The sequence below is a fragment of the Planococcus citri genome, chromosome 5 (genome assembly GCF_950023065.1).
Source record: "Planococcus citri chromosome 5, ihPlaCitr1.1, whole genome shotgun sequence".
In the NCBI taxonomy this organism is placed as follows: Eukaryota; Metazoa; Arthropoda; class Insecta; order Hemiptera; family Pseudococcidae; genus Planococcus; species Planococcus citri.
The window spans coordinates 3932825-3951475 of NC_088681.1; the positions used below are offsets into that span (position 1 = coordinate 3932825).

Sequence of the window (18651 nt, forward strand, 5' to 3'; positions counted from 1 at the left end):
TTGGGTATATAGTGTATACGTCGATCTGGCGTTCTCCTTGTATTTTTAATTGCCGCCGGCGTATTTACTATATTAGTACGGTAGGCCTAATTACCTATTAATTTTAATTACGTTTCGAATGGTTGCAACGTTCACGCCGCAGCAACGGCCTGTGAACGAAACAAAAGTACGAGTAAAAAGAAAGAAAATCGACCAGCTTATAAGAGAAAAGAGCGTCGTACTGAGCACGTTATGATTCATTGAATCGCGGCGTTTTGCTCTTTTTTTTTTGCATTATATGTAGGTAGTTATGTGCTGAGTACTGGGTGATTCGAAAATTATCGTGTTCGGTGCGATATTTTTTGTGCTGGGGGTCTGGGTTCTTGGAAAATTGAATGAGGTGGGGGAATTCGGCAATATAAATTTTGAATGGAGGGATTTCTTTATTAAAATTTTGAGTTTTGTTACAAATTTCAAAACGATAGATGGAATTTTTGGGGTCTTAAGACGACTTTCATCAGTCATATGGGGTCTACAGGTAGTGAAGGTAGCGAAAAAGTAATGATTTTTGGCAATTTTGCTTGAAAGGTAGTAGAAAATGAAAAAAAATTAAAAATGCTGTTGATTGATAATTTGAAAAAGTAAAACGTCAAAGTTCATTTAAACTGTTCGGAATAAAAATTTTTGGAAAACTGAAATTTTCAAAAAAAAATCTAGGGGCTTTAAAACGCCTTAAAACTATATTTTCTAGTCGACTCGGGTTTCTGAAAATTTCCCCCAATGCATTTTCCCGGATGAAAAAACCTCGAATTGTGATGAAAAAATTCTCAAAAATCGACGACTCTCTTCCTTTCTTTGAAAAGCCTGTCTATCAGAATGGACGAGAAAGTTTTGTTTTTTTGGAGAAAAATGCCAAAAATGTATATTTTTTTGTCAAAATATACAAAAAATTTCTGTTTTGTAGGTCAAAACTTTTAAGCGTTATGCAAAAAAAAGCAGGATTTTTTGCCAAAATTGCCCTCAAGCCTCACTTTTTTAAGTCAAAATTGTCAAAAACATCTTCCTTTTTTTTTTTTAACAATTTGTCTTTCCACTTTGTACCTATTTTTGAATAAAGTCCAAACGAAAAATTGCAAAAAAAAATAAAAATATTGATCTTGGTAAGGGGAGGAGGGTTAAAGATACATATTTTGGTAAATAGGTAGTGATTTTTTTTTTGGAAGGTAGTGAAACAGTATAGTGAAAAGGTAATTATTATTGGGTCAATTGTGAGTGGCGTAGCCAAAGGGGGCGGCAAATGGGGCCATCACCCTCCCTCCACCCTTGCGAGCAATACTTTGAAATTAAACATGCAAAAATTGACGTTTTTTCATTTTTTCGGTCTAATTTTTCATAAAAAAATGTTTCTCTTCGCTTTCATAAGATCTTGATATAAAACGAAGGGTTTTCAGCAAATTACCTCTGATTTCGAATTTTTAAACATGAAAGTCTGGTTTTGCTCCCTCCTTGGGGGAATCCTGGCTACACCACTGACTTTCATCATTTTTTTTGACCTATCAATATTTGTCTCGGATAAGTGGAGGAATTTCGAATAAATTTTCGCTGAAAGTGGGGAGGGGGTGCAATTTTCCACATTAAGTTACATGAGGTAAGATTACGAGAAACTTGTGTTTTTTTTTCTCGGAAAATGACACCACTTTGGTAACTAATATTGATCTAACAAAGGAAGTATCTCAACCATCGTTGAGTGGAAATAAAATTAAGCCCTTGTGAACTCGGATTCGCCATTTTTGCGACCCTTTTGGTTGATTTAGAAACATATTTTCGAAATCTTCTTGCGACAGTTCAAATTCAAAACTTCCAAAAAATGATTTGGAAAAAAAATGAAAAATTCATCGTTGGCGAACACGTTAACGAAAAAGGCTGAAATTTGGCTTCTGCTCAGTTTTCGACTTCTCGAGTCAACTGGTGATGGTTTCGAACCGTTCTGGAGCCTCCAGCAAATTTTCAAATTCTCCAGCTTCTGGAAAAACAAACTCTGTACCTACATTAATTAAGGTGGATTGCCCCAAAAAAAGCCGGATTGATTTTGACCAAATTCAGCAAAGACCTGCATTTTGAATTAAAAATTACCCAAACGAAATTTTATCTCCGGAGGTGCTCTTGGAGGAAAGAAATGGGCCCTCAAAGCCCAACCAGTTTTGGGAGAAATTACTCAGTCCCCAATGAAAGTATTTGAGATTCTACGTCGATCTAGGCCTTTGCCATTGAAATTCAAAATTACTTTTTGAGTTCTTTTGAGCGATTGAAAATTTGCAAATCGCTTATTTTTGAATAATTTCGTGGTTTGAAAATTTTTTCTTCACTCCATATTTGGCATTAATTATCTCAAAAGTTTGAAAGATATCATTCCTGAAACTGAGAAAATATTTTAAAACGCAGTAAGTATAATGCCAAATTTTTGATAATTTTCGCCAATTTTAAAAAAATCGAAAAAAATTTGTAAGTTTTTGGCTATTTTACTCTAATTCTAGAAATTGGTTGTATACTGCGAATCTTTCGCGAACGAATCATTCCCAATTTCTACTGATGGATGTGTACCTTTAAAATGAAATTCAACTCTTGCACCCTAAACTGTGTAGCCTAAAGTTGGTTTTTAATATATTTTTAGTTCAAAGAAGTCAATACGATACCGAAATGTCCAAAAATGATTGAAGTACCAACCAATTTTCCACATTTTTACGATCCTTAAACTCTCTCGATAGGGTGGTCCGTGGAAAATGAAATAATTTTTGGCAATTTTCATTATTGATTTTTATATGGGGGAAAAAACTTGAAATTTCAGCCCCAAAATTGAGGTGTGTTGGGAGCCCTCACCCCACGATCCTCAGTTTCTGCATCAGGCTCCACTCCATTTTTAAGAAGAAAATTATTTTACACCCCCCCCCCCCGGGAGATATTGACCAGAGAAAATTTGAAACCTTTATCTTCAAATCCAATTTTTTTTCTTCTAAAAATACGTTTAGATGAATTTCATCTTCGGAATTTTTTTCAAATTTTTCCTTCAAGTGGGTAATCTTTAAAAACTAAAAAAAAATCTCAAAAATGTGGTGGGGGGGTCATGGCATCGCCAAAAATGCGGTACGACCGGTTATGTTGTCCTGAAATTTTGCATGCAGGCCTCTAAAAGCAGCAGAAAACGAAATAACTTCTTGAAAACCTCATTTTGGACCCATTGGCACTCCCTCCCCAATTTTGGCACAAAAGAAAATTGGCAATATGGGTATCGTTATCATATGAATTGAACCCCCTGAACACGAATATGAAGTTAGATTTACAGTTGGACACCTCTAAGAGCCACATTTAAGGAGAAGGTTACCCTAAAATTGAGTTTTTCGCGTGAAAAATGCTGCAATGTAGCGCTACCTATTTACCCCATATAACTTCCTCGATCGTGATTAAAATTTCATTGAAAACGATCAAAAATTTCAAATACGAAAAATTGAGATGGTAAATAAATATATTGTCAACTCCCCTCCCTCCCACCCTGAAAAAATATTGGAAATCCCTGTAACCCTGCAGAAGTAAAAAATTGAGATGTAACATTTTGATTCTTCTCCTCCTTCAAAAAAAGTCGTGAACTGTTTACAGAACGCTTTGCCCATGAAAAATTGAAATGGTAACGGTATCTTTGACATCCCTTCTTCCCCCTTTCCATCCGAGAAAACCATGAAATGTCCAAGGCGTTAATAAAATGAAAAATTGACATGTAAAATGTTGAACTTCTCTCCCCCCCCCCCCCCCATAAGAAGTCGTAATGTGTTTCAAAAATATCATGCCAGAAGTTCTGCTTTTTAATTTTGGAATTTTGTTTGACACTTTGAAACTAGTCCATTGTTAGAATTTGAAAATTTCGAAGCAATCAAAATCAAATTCTCGCGCTAAAAATTGTGTTTATTTCACTTCTCGAATTATCAATTCTTCGAAGCTTTTGCTCTCGCTTTGCTCGGGCTGATTTAACTTCCATTGCGCGAATTTTCAGAACTGTACAATAAAGTAGGTACCATATTTGAAAAATTTCAGAGACAAGGCCAAATCAGTAAAAAAAATTCAAAGCTTTTGTATTAATCCATCGTTTATGAGAATTTCAAAATTATTCGATTGATATTTCTTTTATTATTTTGTATTCGACATTTTTGTTTCCAACTCCTACTCCAAATAAATTGTTTGAACCGCATTCATTGGTCAATCAGTTGTGAAAATCTGGCGTAAAAATTTGAAAAAATTTCAATCTCATCTTTTTTCAGAAATCAAAAAAAAATTATAATTTTCAATGGTGACGGGGGGGGGGGGTCAAATATTTGTCATCTTGGTGTTTTGACAATAGAAGAAAAGGTCATGCAAAATCATGCATTCGAGTTTCGAAAATTTGGTAGACACCCCGCTCGATTTGAATTTTTTGTTGTAAATTCCCATGCTGGAGAGGGGGGAGGGGGTTGATAGAGATTCCCTCGTTTGCTATTTTATCAACTATACGGTGCCCTTCCGTTTTCAAAATGCTTAAAAAAACATATACTCATAGTTGTTGGTATTCGATCCGAATTCCCACATTAAATTACCTATACCTGTCAAACAACGACGACATTATTTTCGAACGTATCGTAGTTCGGGCTGCTGGCCCATTAATATGTACATTATAATATAAAAATGTAAATTTAATTGATGGAAGCTCACAAAGCGTAAAATCCGCGTCGTCGTTGTAATTCGAATTTACATAAGTACTTATAACGTACGTTAGTTTAGTACATATGTAAGTGTTGGTCTAATAGGTATAGCGATGGTGGTTTTTATACCACGACGTTTAATTTTATACGTATTTTTTTAAAAGGTAACAACCAAAAAAAAAAAAAAAATGAAAAAAGAAGCCGAAATAAATGTTTACCTAAAATTCATCGCACGCTGCCTGCCTTCTGGTCGAAAATGAAATGAAAAATACCGACATATAGGTACCTGTGGCAATGAATTAAGGAGCGAGACGTCGTATTTGACGTGTGATATATTAATATAGCGGGTTCGTCGTCGTCGTAGTCGTGGTGGTTATAATATTGTATGCATAATATACTTATACTCGTATGTGTAGACAAATGGATAAATTTTTAATGAAACCGCATCATTAGCCTGATAAAAAGCTATAAAATGGACGTAGTAGTATGTTGGTACGTACTTATATGTGTGGTGTGTGTTTTTCTATTGCAGCAGAAGACCTTCTATGGGGGTGAAAAGAGCGGGGGGAGGGGCTTGTTTTTGGAACGGAAAAAAAGTTTTCTCAAACGATAACGCAATCGTGTACGTGTATGAGTGCGTGTATTTACGATTGTTTAATGAAAACACTTGTATTTGTTGTTAATCGATGACGATATATGTAGCTGGTTTTATACCTATACATATAGTGCGTATTTTATACATATCGTATTAGGTATACTATACTTACTGTGTGTTATAAATGTGCTATACTATGTACATAATTTGAAAAATTATTAATGTATCTAGTACGTATGTAGGTATATTTATGGTAGTAATTTTCTCGTGAGCTTTTTTTTGGGGTAAATTTTTATGTAATTTTTGTTGCTATTTTTAGGTGGGTGTCGGAGCGGATTCCGCCTCTGGTAGCCATACCAATCATATGGCTGCGTTGAATAACGATCATTCCACTGATGAACATAAAAGTTTGAATAATAAGAACAAAGCTTCGCCTCAAGATGTAAGCGTATCTTCGAAAAAATCCAAAAAGGTGAGTTTCTCGTTGTTATAATATTGTAACTAAATTGAGAATTTATAGACGTTGAACTTTTCCTATATGGAGTACATTTATCTCTTCCCAGGTATAGGGTGAATCATCTCCTCGATGATTAGGTTGCAGAATATTCGAGGGAATTATTCGTGTATCGTACCATAAGACAAAGATGTGGGGAGGGCGAGGAACAGAGAGATTGGAAATAGAAAGCAATTATAGTATTGGTTGATTTATTCTGTCAGATTTTTGACTGAAAGTTTCCTTTTACCATACTTTTATTTAGTCTTGCAAGGTGTCCAAAGTTCTGTTTTTTTTTTTTTTTTTTTTTCAAAATTTCCAAACTTGTTTTTTGGCGAAGTTGCTTGAAATATTTCTGTTTTTTTTTTGCCTAAATTGCCAAAAATTTATGTTTATTCTGAAATTTTTTTTAAAAAGTTCTTTTTGTCAGAATTGTCAAAAAGTCACATTTTTGGTAAAATTGACAAAAAATCCTTACACGTTGCAAAAATTGTGAAAAATTTTTGTTTTTGACTAAATTGCCATATTATAAGAAGTAACTTATTCTTTTCCAAAATGGTCAAAAAGAATTTCAAAGCGTTTCATGTTTTGATAAAATTATTAGAAATTCGTGGTGTTTCTCCCAAAATTTTCAAAAGAAAGGTTTCTTTTTTGTCAGAATCATCATTGTTTGCTAAATTTTCAATTACCCAAAAAAAAGTACCTTTTTTTGTCAGAATGGTCAAAAAGTCCTATTTTTGTCAAGATCAATGGAAAATCACATTTTATGTAAAAAATTATCAAATGGTCCTAATTGTTCTCAAAATTGTCAGAAATTCCGGTTTTTTGCGAAAACATTGCCATTTGTCAAAATTGTCAAAAAGTTTAATTTTTTTAGCAGGATTGTGTATAAATGAATTTTTTGAAAAAATTTTCGAAAAGTCTTGATTTTTTTCAAAAAACAAGACCAATTAGTAAACAAGTCACATTTTTTGCTAAAATTGTCAAAAATTTCCGTTTTTGACTAAATTGACATCCAAGTACTATTCTGTTTCAAAAATTGTCAAAAAAACAGATTTTTTGTCAACATTTTCAAAGCATTTCATGTTCTGATAAAATTGTCAAAAATTCATGTTTTCTATCAAAATTGCCTAAAAGGAAATATTTTTTTGTCAGAATCATCAGAAAGTTTCATTTTTTGCAAAATTTTCAGACAGTCCCACTTTTTTAAGACTTGACATCTTGTTTCTTATGGCTTTCTCCAAAATTTCCTGAAAAAATGGGTACATTTTGTCCCAATTGTCAGAAAGTCCAATTTTTGTCAAAATCAATGGGAATGTCATATTTTTTGCAAATGTCAAAAATTCCGGTTTTTGACTAAATTGCCAAGAAATACTGTTTTTTATCAAAGTTGTCAAAAAGTTTCATTTTTTTGGCAATACCCTATATCGTTTGAAAATTTATTTTTTGGAAAAATTGTGATTTTTAAAAAGAGCATAAAAAAGTTACCCACATGAAAAAAATTTTTGTCAAAAGTGTCAAAAAGCTATTATCTGATGAAATTGCAAAAGAAATTTTTTTTGAATTGCTGAAAGAAAAATTCCTGTCTTTTTGCCAAAATATCTAAAAAACATTGATTTTTAGCTTAGCTGCTCAAAACTTTTTTTTCCAAAACTGCCCAACAAGAGTCATATTTTCTGCTATCATTTTTTAAAAAGTTCTGTTTTTTGCCAATAAAAAAATCCGTTTTCTTGTCAGATTTGTCCGAAAGTTCCTCGTACGTTGAAATTGTCGAAAAGTGGCAATTTTTTTCCATTTATTCCTCAAATTATTAAAAAAAAAAAGTCCCAAGCTTTGCAAAAAGTGTCAAAAAGTCCTGTTTTATGCCTTTGACTGCCATAAAAAGTCCTGTTCTTGCCAAAATTGCTAGTTTTTCTTTTTTTCATTTCTTCAATCGAAATTTGCAACTTTTAACTTACCTATTCCCTTCTTTCGGATTTTTAAATTTACCCCCCCCCCTTTTTTTTTCATCTTCTCTTATAAAAATAAAAACACTTTAATCTCAAATAATTTTGTCGTAAAGTCAAGCCCGCCCCTCCTCCAAATTGAAACTTGTAAAAAAATCCCTCGCTAGAAGTCTATGCTTCTGTCCCTCCCCCCTCCCTCAGCAAAAATGATAGGGGAAAACTGAGAGAAAATATTTAACAAAATATTAAATTCTTCCCTCGTTTAGTCCAATTTCGCTGTCATTTCTTCAACTTTTTGGTAATTTTCATTGATTTCGTTGCTTTTTACACCGTGTTTTTACATCATTTCAACGTGTTTTGAACGTTTTTTCTTGCAATTTTCGTCTAATCTCACTGAAATTTTGTTTTCTTAGAAATAATTTTTATCAACTTTGATGCGGTTTTCGGATATTTTTGTCATTTTAATACCCCTCCCCCAAATGGGGCCCTTGGAAGGGTCCAACTGTAAATCCAACTTCTTATTCGCGTTCAGGGGGTTCGATTCATATGAAAACGACACCCATATTGCCAACATTTTTCAGACCCAAAATTGGGTGGGGAGGTGCTCATGGGCCCAAAATGAGCCTTTAGAGGAACTGTTGCATCTTCTACAGTTTTCCAAGGTTCACGTGCAAAGCTTCAGAACTGTAGGTACTAAGAGTATTTTTTTAAATTGGCGGTGCTATTAAGACACAAAAAGCACATTTTGAAGAGTTTGTTGAGTTTTCAAAGATGATCCACCTGGAGAAAAAATTTGAAAACATTTTCAAAAATAGTACTTACCTGAACATATTTTTAGAAGAAAAAAAATTTTGGGCACAAGAATTAGGTTCGGAGATATGGCGGTTTCAAATTTTTTGTCAATATCTCCCCCCCCCCTCCCGGGGGGGAGGAGGTCAGAAAAATTTCAAAAAAATTCATGTGGATAGACCCATGCTTCTTGTATGTACATAGGTATGTTGGGTAAAATCAAAATTTTTTATTCAAAACTCGTTGAAGTGCAATTTTTTTTCGAAAAAATCGGGTTTCGTCATTGTGGATAAGGGGGTGGGGTGGGGGACAAATTTTTGGGTCTACAATTTTTTTCAGAGGTACCCAACAATGTTCAATCAAAAAATCAGAAATCTGAGGACAGGGGCATTTCACCTATCTATTCTATATCTTATCCGGGAATACCCTTTCATCTGAATTTTCATTACATTGTGATTTTTATTGATTTTGATGATTCGTTTTCCGTGTTTTTGCATCATTTTATAATATGTAGGTATTTTTGATGAATTTTAGTTGAATTTCATTGCTTTTTGGCCATATTTAGTACTTAGTTTTATTGCTGTTTTCATCTTTTTACCTTTTTTGCATTTTTGGCAAGTTGTTTTAAAATTTCATCGTTCTTTGGTATTTTCGGTGATTCCTATGATTTTCTTAAACGCATTATTGATAAATTATACCGAAATTTCATTACTTTTTGGCAACTTTCAGTCTAGTCATTTTGTAATGTTTTTATTGCAACTTCGTGTGGTTTGTACATTTTTTTCTATGTTGATTATATTTGTTGTTGTTTTTCATAATTTTCAAAACTTTTTGTGTTATTTTAGGAGTTTTTTCAAAATTTTTCTCAATTTTGGCGTGCTTTAATTTTCATTTCATTTTTTTTAAAATTTATTTAGCCAGGATTTATTGATTTTCACAATATTTCCGCAAAATTTTACTAAATTTTGGTAATGTTATGCTGCTATAGAAAGTTGCTATTAAAAAAAAAAAAGTTTCCAGCTGAGTTCAGCCTCAATTTCTAGTTCAGCCTCAATTTCTCTATTGCAAGGATGACCCTGAACTTTCATTACTCTCCAGGAGTCCTCAAAGTTGCAAATTCGTATGATGGTTTGAAATTTAGGTTCCACACCAAATTCAAAAATATTGCATTCATTTGGATTTTAAAAATATTCATTTTTTCGCCTCAAAAAATCAGTCTCCTCTAGAACATTATGATGAATTGTGGGAATCCCAACGACGACTTCTGATACGGAGTTAAAATTGAATGGAACGTATTTTAGGATTTGCACTTGGCTAAAAGGTGTAACGTACAATATTCTGCAATGAGCAGGTGTGACGACGATAATACACTCAACAGCCAACATTGATGGCTAATGTGTAATTACGCTGTTACGAGACCCGAAGAAGGGCACGAGGGAAGGAAAACGATCGAAGTATTGTATCGAAGTGTCATATGTAGGTCTAGGTATGCGTTATATGTACAACTTATAGTATGTTGTGCCTCTACCAAATACCTATACAGTGCAATCTATATGTATTACATACTACATTCAACATGCTGCGGTTGCTGATTCCAGTGTTATCACAATAATATCTTAACGTGTGTTGGTCTACACGATGAACGTATGTAATGCAATTATTGTCCTACGCTTTTCCATTTTAACAAATTGAATCGTGAAATATAGCCTGATATGGTGTTTTTCTACGAATTTGTTCAATCAAAAACATTGTGTTAACTCCTACTGAAAAAATTGTTCTGACAAGGGAACCTATTGAACTCACATTCTGCAAATTGAACGAAATCAAGCTTGATCGAAAGAACTTGCCTTAAAACCCCTGTAACTTAAATTTCAAGCGCTGACATTCATTTTTGAATTTTTTTCAAATTTTTAAAAATTTACAAAATTTGAAATGCTTAAATTTTTTAACTGATTTTTTTTTGAATTGAAGCAAACCAATGTGAATAATTCCTTCGATTCAACTCCCACACATCAACGACCAGCAGTTTAGGACCATTCTGGAGCCTCCAGTTATTTTTTAATTTTCTCTAGAAATTTTAAGTCACTCTACTCTGGAAGGTCCAAGAATTGAATAGTACCTTTAACTTTGGTCGGTATTCATTGGGTAGTCGAAAATCCTCTAGTTTTGCTAAAATGGCCGAAAGTTGTCAACTTGCTTTTTGAAAAATGGCAAAAAATTCTATTTTTACGCAAAATGACTGAGAATTGTCATCATTTTTTTCCCTTTCAGATTACTTTTTAGGTGTATTTTAAAAATGTGGTTTTTTGCTCCGATTTCAAAAATATCAAATAGCCCAAAAAACTGATTTTTGTCATACTTAAAAATAACGTTGTTTTTCTAAAAAATTATTGCTCCAATTTGCAGAAAAAAATGATCTTAAATAATTTTTTTTAATTAATAATATTCGAAAGATTTTCTCCTGGCTTCGACCGCGCTAGTCGCATAAAAAATAATGCTACTTGAACTTCGGATTAATGAATTTTCAAGAATTCTTTCCTTCGTTACGTCGAGGCCAATTTTCTTTTCTTGTTCAAGATTGAAATTTACAAAGAAATAATTTTCAAATTTGAAACTTAAGAACGCCAACAAAACCAACTTAAAAGTAATTTTTGGAGTTGGGTATTTGTTTTTTTGAATTTGTATAAATTCTGAAGTGCTTTTTCCTTCGTCTCATTCGACGTTCTCGAGTTCTTTAAAATTATTGAAATCTCGGAATGACACCTAAAAATTTAGGAAAAGTTGTAGAGGGTGGAGGGGGTGCGAAAAATGGAATTTTTTAAAGTGAAAAGGTAGTGATTTTCGTCTGAGAAATTCCGTCAGATAACCTGTTTTTTTTTTAAAAAAATCAAACTTGGAATTTTTGGCCCTCAGTTTGTTCGAGCCTATTTTCTTTTTTTTTTAAATTTAGAATTTCTGAAAAACCATAATTCAACTCTGAAATTTTGAAACCGAAGAAATCCGAATCCTCACATGAAATAAGATTGCTTTTTCAGGGTATCTAACAGGTTGTAAAAGTACTTAGTGAAAAAGTAGTGAATTTAATGAAAAAAGTAAAAATTTATTAATTCGTTCATTTGTATTGTTTTTTCATCAAAGTAGTGAATTTAATGAAAAAAGTAAAAATTTATTAATTCGTTCATTTGTATTGTTTTTTCATCATTTTGATTGAAATTAAAAAATACTTTGTATACAAATCTTCCAATTAGATTTTTTTTGAAAATTCTCCAGTGAAAAATTTGACCTGATCAATTTTTTTGTGTATGTGGGAGGAAGGGGGTCGAGTGGAGAGCTTTCTGGAAATTTGGTTGAAAAAGGTAGAAATTTTTTCAACAAAAAAATCTGTGAGATATCATTATATTTTAAGCTACCAAAATATGAATTTTTTGACAGCTTTTGTCCTCAGTTCGTTCGGGCCTCTTCTTTTCATTTTCGAGATTGAAATTTTTGAAAAACCATCATTCAAATTTTAAAATTTTGAAACGAAAAAAAATCAACTCTTCACATTTAGAAAAAAAAAACACAAAGCTCTTTCACCTATTGAAATACGAACTTTTGAAAGCTTTTGCCTTCAATTCGTTCAAGCCTGTTGTTTTTTTTCAAACTTGGAATTTCTAAAAAATCATCATTCTAATTCCCAAGTTTTTTTTTTTTTTTTTTTGGATGTTTATAATAACAAGATTATTACACCCGTAAGGGGGGGGGTTAGGTTTGGTTTGTGAGGTTTATGTTTTTTATTAGGGAGATGAATTTTTGTATTTCTGAGGGTTTGTCAGGGATAGTAGGTGTTTTTTTTTTTATCTGTAGTGTAAGTCTGTTTTGTTTTAGTTGGGGACAGTTGAAAAGTATGTGTTGGATGGATGTGGGTTCGTTTCTGCAAAATTGGCATGAGGGTTTTGGTTCTTTTTGGTATAAGTGATTATGAGTAATTTTTGTGTGGCCTATTCTTAGTCTAGTAATCAGGATTTCTTCTTTTCTGTTCAGGTGGCCTAGATTTTTCCAGGGAAGGGTAGTTTTTTTATGTTGGAAGAGTTTGTTTGAAGTTTGTTGTGACCAAAAGTTCTGCCAGTTAGTAAATGTGTTGTGAGTGATTAGAGATTTAATGTCATCAGGAGTGAGAGAGGTAAGAGGGGAGGGGGCAGCTGCTGTTTTTGCTAATCTAGCTACAGTTTCGTTTCCAGTGATACCTATGTGGCTGGGAACATACATGAAGCTAATTGAGTAATCATAATATTGGAGGTTAAAAAGGAACTTATGTATGTCTTGGACTATGGGATGGCCAGAAAAAATGTTTTGAATGGATAGCAGTGAACTTAGTGAGTCGCTTTGGATTAATAATTTTTTATTTTTTGATTGAATGGAAATTATATCTATTAGGCAATGTTTTATAGCAGTGAGTTCAGTAGTAAAAATTGAGGCACAGTTGTGAATTTTGAAACTGAGAACTTTGTCATTAATTGAGTAAGCATAACCAGTATGAATATTAGAAATTTTTGAACCATCTGTGAAGCATAAGTTATATTCAGTATAGTTTGATAACAGTGGCTCTTGATTAATAATGGGGAGTGATCATGTTTTGGGTAGTTTCTTAAGTAAAATTCCATCTGTATAGGTTTGAGAGACCAAGGGGGATAAGATATTGGTTGATGTACATATTAGGTTTTTTAGGTCAATTTGTAGGTTGTTCATAGTTTTGATAAATTCTGGGATTGGACCTGAAGTATGGAGGAAATGCTGAGAGCTGTAGACATTGAGTGACCTTTGAAGAGGGTGAGATGAATTATTTGCAACAGTTGTTAAGAATTTGTTTGTCATGAGAATTTTCCTAAAATCAGGAGGAAGCTCTGCAGCTTCACAATAAATACTATCAATTGGAGACGAATAGAGAGCACCTATGCAGATGCGCAAGGAGGAATTTTGAACAGTTTTGAGAATGTTAGTAGTTTTATTTGACAGGTTTGTGAAGCATGGACTTCCATATTCAATTTTACTACGTATCAGAGCTTTGTACAAGTGAAGTAATAGTTGGCGTGATGGGTTATACTTTGGATTTTTAACAATTTTTAGTAAATTTAGACGTTTGTTAAGTTGAGCTTTCATGTTGAGAAAATGAGGCGTCCAAGTAAGTTTTTTATCAAAAGTAAGTCCGAGGAATTTAGTAGTTGGTTTAAAAACTAAAGGATGTCCTTTGAATTCAAGGATAGGTTCTGGGTAGGTTTTATTTCTCTTGGTAAAAAGTATACAGTGAGTTTTAGATTCAGAAAATGTTAGTCCATTTGTTTCAGCCCATTTTTCGATACAATTTAGAGTTTTTTGGATCATTTCTGAGGCTAGTTTGATGTTATTTGAACATATTGAAATGTTTATGTCATCTGCAAAAATTCTCAAGGAAAGAGGTTGAGGAATAATACTACAGATATCATCAATTAGGAGTATAAATAGTATGGTGCTAAGCACAGAGCCTTGAGGGACTCCATTTTCAATATCAAAAAGTTCAGAGTATGTATTTTCAATTCTGACTCTAAAGGTACGATTTGATAGAAAGTTTTGAATAAAGTAAGCTAAATGCCCTCGGATCCCTATAGAATGTATTTTTTGAAGTATTTTGTATCTCCATGCTTTGTCAAAAGCTTTTTCAAGATCAAAGAAGACTGAGAGTACAAATTCTTTATTTTGAAAGGTAGTATTGATTTCCTGTGTAAGACTAAAAAGATGGTACAGAGTAGATCTTTTTTTCCGAAAGCCACTTTGAAAAGAACTGAGGGAATTTGTAGAGTCAATATACCAAGTAAGACGTTTCATAACCATTTTTTATAGAATTTTACATGGGACAGAAGTTAAAGAAATAGGCCTGTAACTTGAACTTGAGCATCTGAAATTTCGGTCGCAAGGAATTTAAAACATGTTTTTTCCATCTACGAGTAGCTCGGTTTCGTTTTCGTTCAAATCGAAGATGTGCAAATTCAAAAGGTTCCATCGTGAGATGAAAAATCATTTTTCAATTTATCTAAATGGTTCATTATTTTTCGACCAAATCAACCAGATAAGCAATACGGTGATCTTTGGTCACAAATTTTCAACTTAGTAGTAGCAGTTGTAGAGAAAGAAAGAAAAAGATGCAGCGTGATTAAAAAAATGTAAAATTGTTGCGATAATCGGTCATTAATGTTATACATATAGGTAGGTACACATAAATTAGTAGGTATGAATCACGACCGCGATATTCTACACACTCGTACCTACGTATCAATCGAACATCGAAGAGATAAGAATCTTTAACGAATGATTAATTAGGAAATGCGGGAAGAAGACGGGGTAAAGGGGGAATTCGCAAAAAAAAAGAAGAAAATATCGCTTCTCAGAGTGCTGAGTGCTGCACAAAATAGCTTTTCTTATCGCGTTGGTATGATGATGGTACCTTAAAAAACAGAAACGTCTACGTGTTGTTTTGATGAAAAAAGTAATTTAAAATCAAAATATGCACGTTTAATCTACTCGTATCGCAAACAAACGTACATCTTCTACACAATCTACATTATTTAATTATCTATGCATTTACGAATTCTGATGTACGAGTGAAACATTGTATCAGTGTATACTCGTAATGCCAAATAGAAATAACGCGACCATCTTTCTGCTGAGTATTTGGAGAAGAAAGAGAGAAAAATGTACATTAAAAAATTATTATGCGTAAATGTACGAGTAATATGCGCTGCTAACAATGACACGAGCTGGTTAATGAACCAGTTGGTCATCGTTCTACTGTTGTTGTTGTTGTTGCTACTGCTGCTGCTGCTGCTGCTTAGCTATCGTTTGGAACTGAAGTTAATGAACGTTTGGGAATGGTTATTATTATTAATGTTGCTGATATTAGTATTTTCTTTTTTGTTTTGATTTTAAATAAATGCACTTCAACTTGATCGTATAAATAGAAACATTAGGTAAGGGTTTCGACGACTTGGAGAGTAATGCATATTTTTACGAGTGCCCTCGAGATAGTTTGATGTGGTTAACGATGTGACGGGATATTGATGTGGTAATTAACCGCACGTTGCATGGCAATTATTATATTTGCAGATAAGGGAGGTTGACAGTGTTGGTGGGAAGTGATTAGAAGAAGTAGGAAATTGTGGTTTGGAATTAATATGTTATACTCGTTTATCGGAGTTGAATGAGATTTGAAATGGTCCCACTGGAGGCTTTTTAGAAAAGTCCCTGTTCCCTCTTCAATAATCTACTCAAACTCATTCTTAACTCCCCTTTCCCTTGTGCCTCTTTTTTTCTAAACCTAACACATGTGCATATTTATCATTGTAACTTTTCATTTTTTTGGGAGTTGATTCAAATAATCAATTATTCATGTTTTTTGCTTTTGCAGGAGAATACGCCGAAAAATGAGGAACAACTTAGCGCAAATGATCCCTTTTCGATATTCGGACAGCCGATTAAAACGTCCAAAATACCATTAGTATCTAAATCAAGCTCTAAAAATCAGATCTCAGATAAACCGCCTCCTCAAGAGAAGCAGGTAAAAAATATAGAAGATAAATATGGAATATGTAGTACTAGCGAGAAACGCACGTAAAATGAAGCTTTCTGATCAAAAATTGGAAAATTTTTCCACACTTTTCAGTTTTGAATTGGGAAGGGGGCTCGGAGTTTCAAACCGTCTATTTTTCAAAGCAACGTGGATGCAATTTGAGGTGGTCCTCTGGTCCTCACTTTGACCACCCTTTGAAATTGTTGGTTTTTATTTAAAAAATGAGATAAAAAAAATCTCTCAGAAATGTAATTACCTAGTGGAGAAAAAATGTGGCATCTTCTCTTTTGAAATGTCTCCTTTTTAAGGAAAATCTCCCCTTGGCCCCTTTCTTAGAGCACTCCTAATTGAGAAAATTGAACAAAAAATGACGCAAATTTCTTCAAAACTTGCAGCAACATCGCTTGAGGGGTTAAAGGGGTTCCTTGAAAAAAAAAGTCATTTACAGGAATTTCAACACAGAGCTAAAAAATTGTTCAAAAAATTTCATTCTCGCATTCATTTTTTTTGTTGATATTTTTGTACACCGCGAGGGGGGTTCTGTACAGGAGCATTGGAGGTCAATATTGTTTGTGGAACGTGGAGAACATTTTTTTTTCCAATGCGGGATTATTTAGAGCGATTTCGACACAGAAATGTAGCATTAAAAAAAAGTTTTCTTTGAACATTGCACTGAAAATTGTTCAAAATATTGTTAAAATAAATAAATACCCCAAAAGACCATGGTGGGACTTTTTGAGTTATTTCTTGTAGTTCTTTCAATTTTTCGTAATTTTTTGCACTATAAGTTTGATCAATTTTTCTGACTACTGAGCAAATTTTTGCATAGTTTTATTGATTTCTTGATGATGTTTCGTTCACTTTTTTCAATTTCCAACATTTTTTTTTTCTGAATTTTGGTTGAATTGAAGCAATTATGTTTATATGTATCTTAAATTTTTACAATATTTTACAAAATTTTGAGTAGGTAGGAGGGTATTTTTATAAAATATTCATTTTCGAACACCATTTGACCTCAGCTCCCAAAAAGAGGGGTGCTGAAAGGAGAAAATTTCTGAAAAATATTTGATTTCGAAACCACCCCCTCCCCTCTCCTTTTAGTACCCATTTTAGTGTTTGAGGTCAAATGATCTTCGAAAATGATTTCTGCATCCTCAAAAAGTCAGATCTTGACACTAGAATTATTTCTTTTGAAAATTATAAAATTCTCATTTTCGAATTGTACTTTTTGAAAATTGTAAATTCTGTACCGCTCCTTTCGAGCTTATTTTTGGCGTTTGGGGTGAAATGATCTGCAAAAATGAATTTTACGCCCTCAAAAACCGAGATTTTGGTACTCGAATCGCATTTTTTGAAAATTGTAAATTTTGTACTGCTCTTTTATAGAGCTCATTTTGGAGTTTGCGGGTCAAATAGTCTTGAAAAATGAATTCCACGTTCTTGAAAACACAGATTTTCGGTACCCAATGCCCAATTGTGTTTTTTGCGAAGTTTTCAATTTTGCACCTTTCCTTTGGAGCCCACTTTTGGTTTTGCGGTCAATCGATTTTTTCAATTTTTTTCAAAATTAGTTTTTTTTTTACCCAAAAGTTTTTCATTTTCCTGAAATTACTAAAAATTATCACTTTTTTGTCAGCAGTACGAAAAATTCCTACTCTTAGCTAAAATTGTCTGAGTCTTGCTTTCTTTCAAAAATTGTTGAAGAAGTTCTTGGTTTTTCAAAAATTGACAAATCTTTTTCATTTTTCACAAAATGGCTAAAAAATTTCGTTTTTTGTTAGAAATTCCAAAAAATCTTGTCAAAAATTATTGCTGTACAGGTCTTTTTATTCAAAAATTGGTAAAACTGTGTTATTTTTAGCAAAATAGCAAAAAATTTCAGTTTTTTGTTGAAAATTCCAAAAAATCAAAAATGGTACAAAAATCTTATTTTTTATGAAAAATTATTGCAGTAGGTCTTTTTGTCAAAAATTGTTGAAGAAGGTCTTGTTTTTTCAAAAATTGACAAATCTTTTTCATTTTTAACAAAACGGCAAAAATATTTCGTTTTTTGTTAGAAATTCCAAAAATCTCAATTTTTTTAGAAATTGTACAAAAATTATTGCTGTAGGTCTTTTTATTCGAAAATTGGTAAAACTGTTTCATTTTTAGCAAAATAGTAAAAAATTTCGGGTTTTTGTTGAAAATTCCAAAAAAATCTCAATTTTTTTCAAAAATGGTAGATACAATAAAAATCGTATTTTTTTCAAAAATTATTGCTGTAGGTCTTAAAATGGTACAATAAAAATCTTATTTTTTGTCAAAAATTATTACTGTAGGTCTTTTTATTCGAAAATTGGTAAAACTGTTTCATTTTTAGCAAAATATGTAGTGAAAAAATTCGGGTTTTTGTTGAAAATTCCTAAAAATCTCAAATTTTTTCAAAAATGGTACAATAAAAATCTTATTTTTTGTCTGAAATTCTTGCAGTAGGTTTTTTTATTCAAAAATTTGAAAACTGTTTAATTTTTAGCAAAATAGTAAAAAATTTCAATTTTTTGTTAAAA

General features: G+C 32.6%; 1 protein-coding gene across 2 annotated transcripts in view; it reads left to right on the forward strand.

The window, feature by feature from the left end:
* The window catches only part of ear (ENL/AF9-related), a 38779-nt gene that overhangs the window by 11784 nt on the left and 8344 nt on the right, over positions 1–18651 (forward strand). For both annotated transcript variants that reach the window (XM_065369121.1, XM_065369122.1), the window contains 2 exons: positions 5618–5770; positions 15944–16093. In XM_065369121.1, the coding sequence (XP_065225193.1) occupies positions 5618–5770; positions 15944–16093 (303 nt within the window). The remainder of the gene's footprint in view (positions 1–5617; positions 5771–15943; positions 16094–18651) is intronic.